The 1,923-nt window shown below is 42.4% G+C and overlaps 1 protein-coding gene across 1 annotated transcript in view; it reads left to right on the top strand.

Annotated features, from left to right (window-relative positions):
* Positions 1-947: 947 nt before the first annotated feature.
* pdcd2l (programmed cell death 2-like) overlaps positions 948-1,923 on the top strand; it is a 2,440-nt gene continuing 1,464 nt past the window's right edge. The window contains exon 1 of the mRNA XM_053318907.1: positions 948-1,442. Within this exon, the coding sequence (XP_053174882.1) occupies positions 956-1,442 (487 nt within the window). The 5' untranslated portion in view covers positions 948-955. The remainder of the gene's footprint in view (positions 1,443-1,923) is intronic.

Genomic DNA, 1,923 nt, shown 5'->3' with positions numbered 1-1,923 from the left:
AAATATAGACTTCACACATAAATGACTTTCTTAACTGAAAATGTGTATTTTTGCTGCACACAGCAATGTAAAATGACAAGAATCCTTGGTCTCTCCCTAAGTAATCTAACTACTTCAATTACTGTTTTTCATGGATACTGACATGATTTATAAGAGAGATCATTTCTTATAGAGCAACATTTATCTCTCATTGTAAAATGTATTCATTAGTTCATGTAGATTTTGGAATATAAAATAAAGATATTTGATGAATAAAGTGAGTTTAATTGGTACTGTGACTCCATTTAAGCCCATGTGTGCTCCAAATAAGCCCACATCATGATTTATTTACTAAATAATTAAAAACAGCAATATATGTATTCAAAAAAGGTCTGACTTCAGATGTAACCTCCTTTGTAATCATCAACATTTTCATAATTAACTGTAATTTAATTAGGGTGGATGAGGGTAATGTGTGACAACTAAGCTTTCTCTATTCAATTATTTTAAAGCTAACTCGTTTATGCAAACTGTGTAAGTTATATTGTTTGATATTACACATGTGAACATACTGGCTACTAGTTTTTTAACCTATCTGACAAAAAAAGCAAAAAAATGCAAGCCTACTAAATTAAATGACTAAATATGGGTATGCACACTGCTTGGTATAAGCCTAAGAACGAACAGGAACTTTGTCAGGAAGACAAACAAGAGCCAAACTCCTCCAGATGTGAAGATCAGTGCAGCCAGAGAGGTTAAACTGCATAATATTATTATATAAGGACAAAAAATGCACATAGGAATGATTTTTCCTGTTTATGTTCTCTTCTCCACACTCCAGTCCAGTAGGTGGCAGTAAATGCACTTAGCCAATAAAAAAAAACATTCTCGTTTACTGTCGGCTTTATTTTGGTGGAGCACCTCTGAAGCTAAAAGCCTCTTCCGGTCGCTGTGTGTCAAACCATAAACATGTGAGATGACTTCAGCCGCTCAGGATGTGACTCTGCTGGGTTTGTGTGATGGAGAGTTGGACCCTAAGAGACACCAGTCCTCCTATCTGACTAATAAAGTGGGAGGGGGGCCTGACTGGTGCCTGGTTGCCCCCCTGCAGCTGCCCCGTTGTGCCCGCTGCAGAGCCCCCCTATCACACGTGGTTCAGGTGTATTGCCCCCTGCAGGAGTCTCCATACCACCGGACCCTTCACCTGTTCGCATGCCCGGCTGCAGGGTGCAGCGGCCGGGCAGACTGCTGGACGGTGCTCCGCTCTCAGTGTCTGGAAGTACCGGTGACATCCAGCAGGCCCGATCCGGTTCAGGAGGCGCCTCGGTCGGCTACTGACTGGTGTGAAGCCGCTGATGACTGGGGGATGGAGGAAGAAGAGGAGGATGATGGGTGGGGGGGAGGAGGAGGAGTGAAGAAGGAAAGTAAAGTTCAGGAAGAGAAAGCAGCTCCTCAGATAGAAGGTAAGATTTAATAATATACATACAGCTCAATCTGACGTCATGTGGGCCAGATCATTAAAAAGAGGGAATGAAGGAGGGATGAGAGGATGTAAGGAAGGAAAAGAAGACATGAAGAAAGGAAGGGAGGAAAAGAAGAGAGGAAGGAAAGAACAGTACATGAAAGAAAGAAAAAAGAAAAGGCATGAAGGAAGAAGGACAAGAAGACATGAAAGATGGGAGAGAGGCAGGAAGGAAAGATGGGAGAGAGGAAGGAAGGGAAAGGGAGGAAGGATGTACAGATGGATGGAAGGAAGTAAAAGAACACAGGAAGGAGAGATGGAAGGAAGGAAGGAAAGAGGGCTGGACTGGATCCCTCAGTGGCCGGTTCTGGTCCATGGGCCTCATGTTTGACCCCCTTTGATCTACATATTTATACACCATTTAAAATCCCCCACTACTCAAAAATGTGGAGAAATCACATCAGACACAAATTATTATTCCA

The sequence above is a fragment of the Scomber japonicus genome, chromosome 5 (genome assembly GCF_027409825.1).
Source record: "Scomber japonicus isolate fScoJap1 chromosome 5, fScoJap1.pri, whole genome shotgun sequence".
Lineage (NCBI taxonomy): Eukaryota > Metazoa > Chordata > Actinopteri > Scombriformes > Scombridae > Scomber > Scomber japonicus.
The sequence above is the reverse complement of the archived record's forward strand: the minus strand, read 5'-3'. Positions and strand labels throughout refer to the sequence as shown.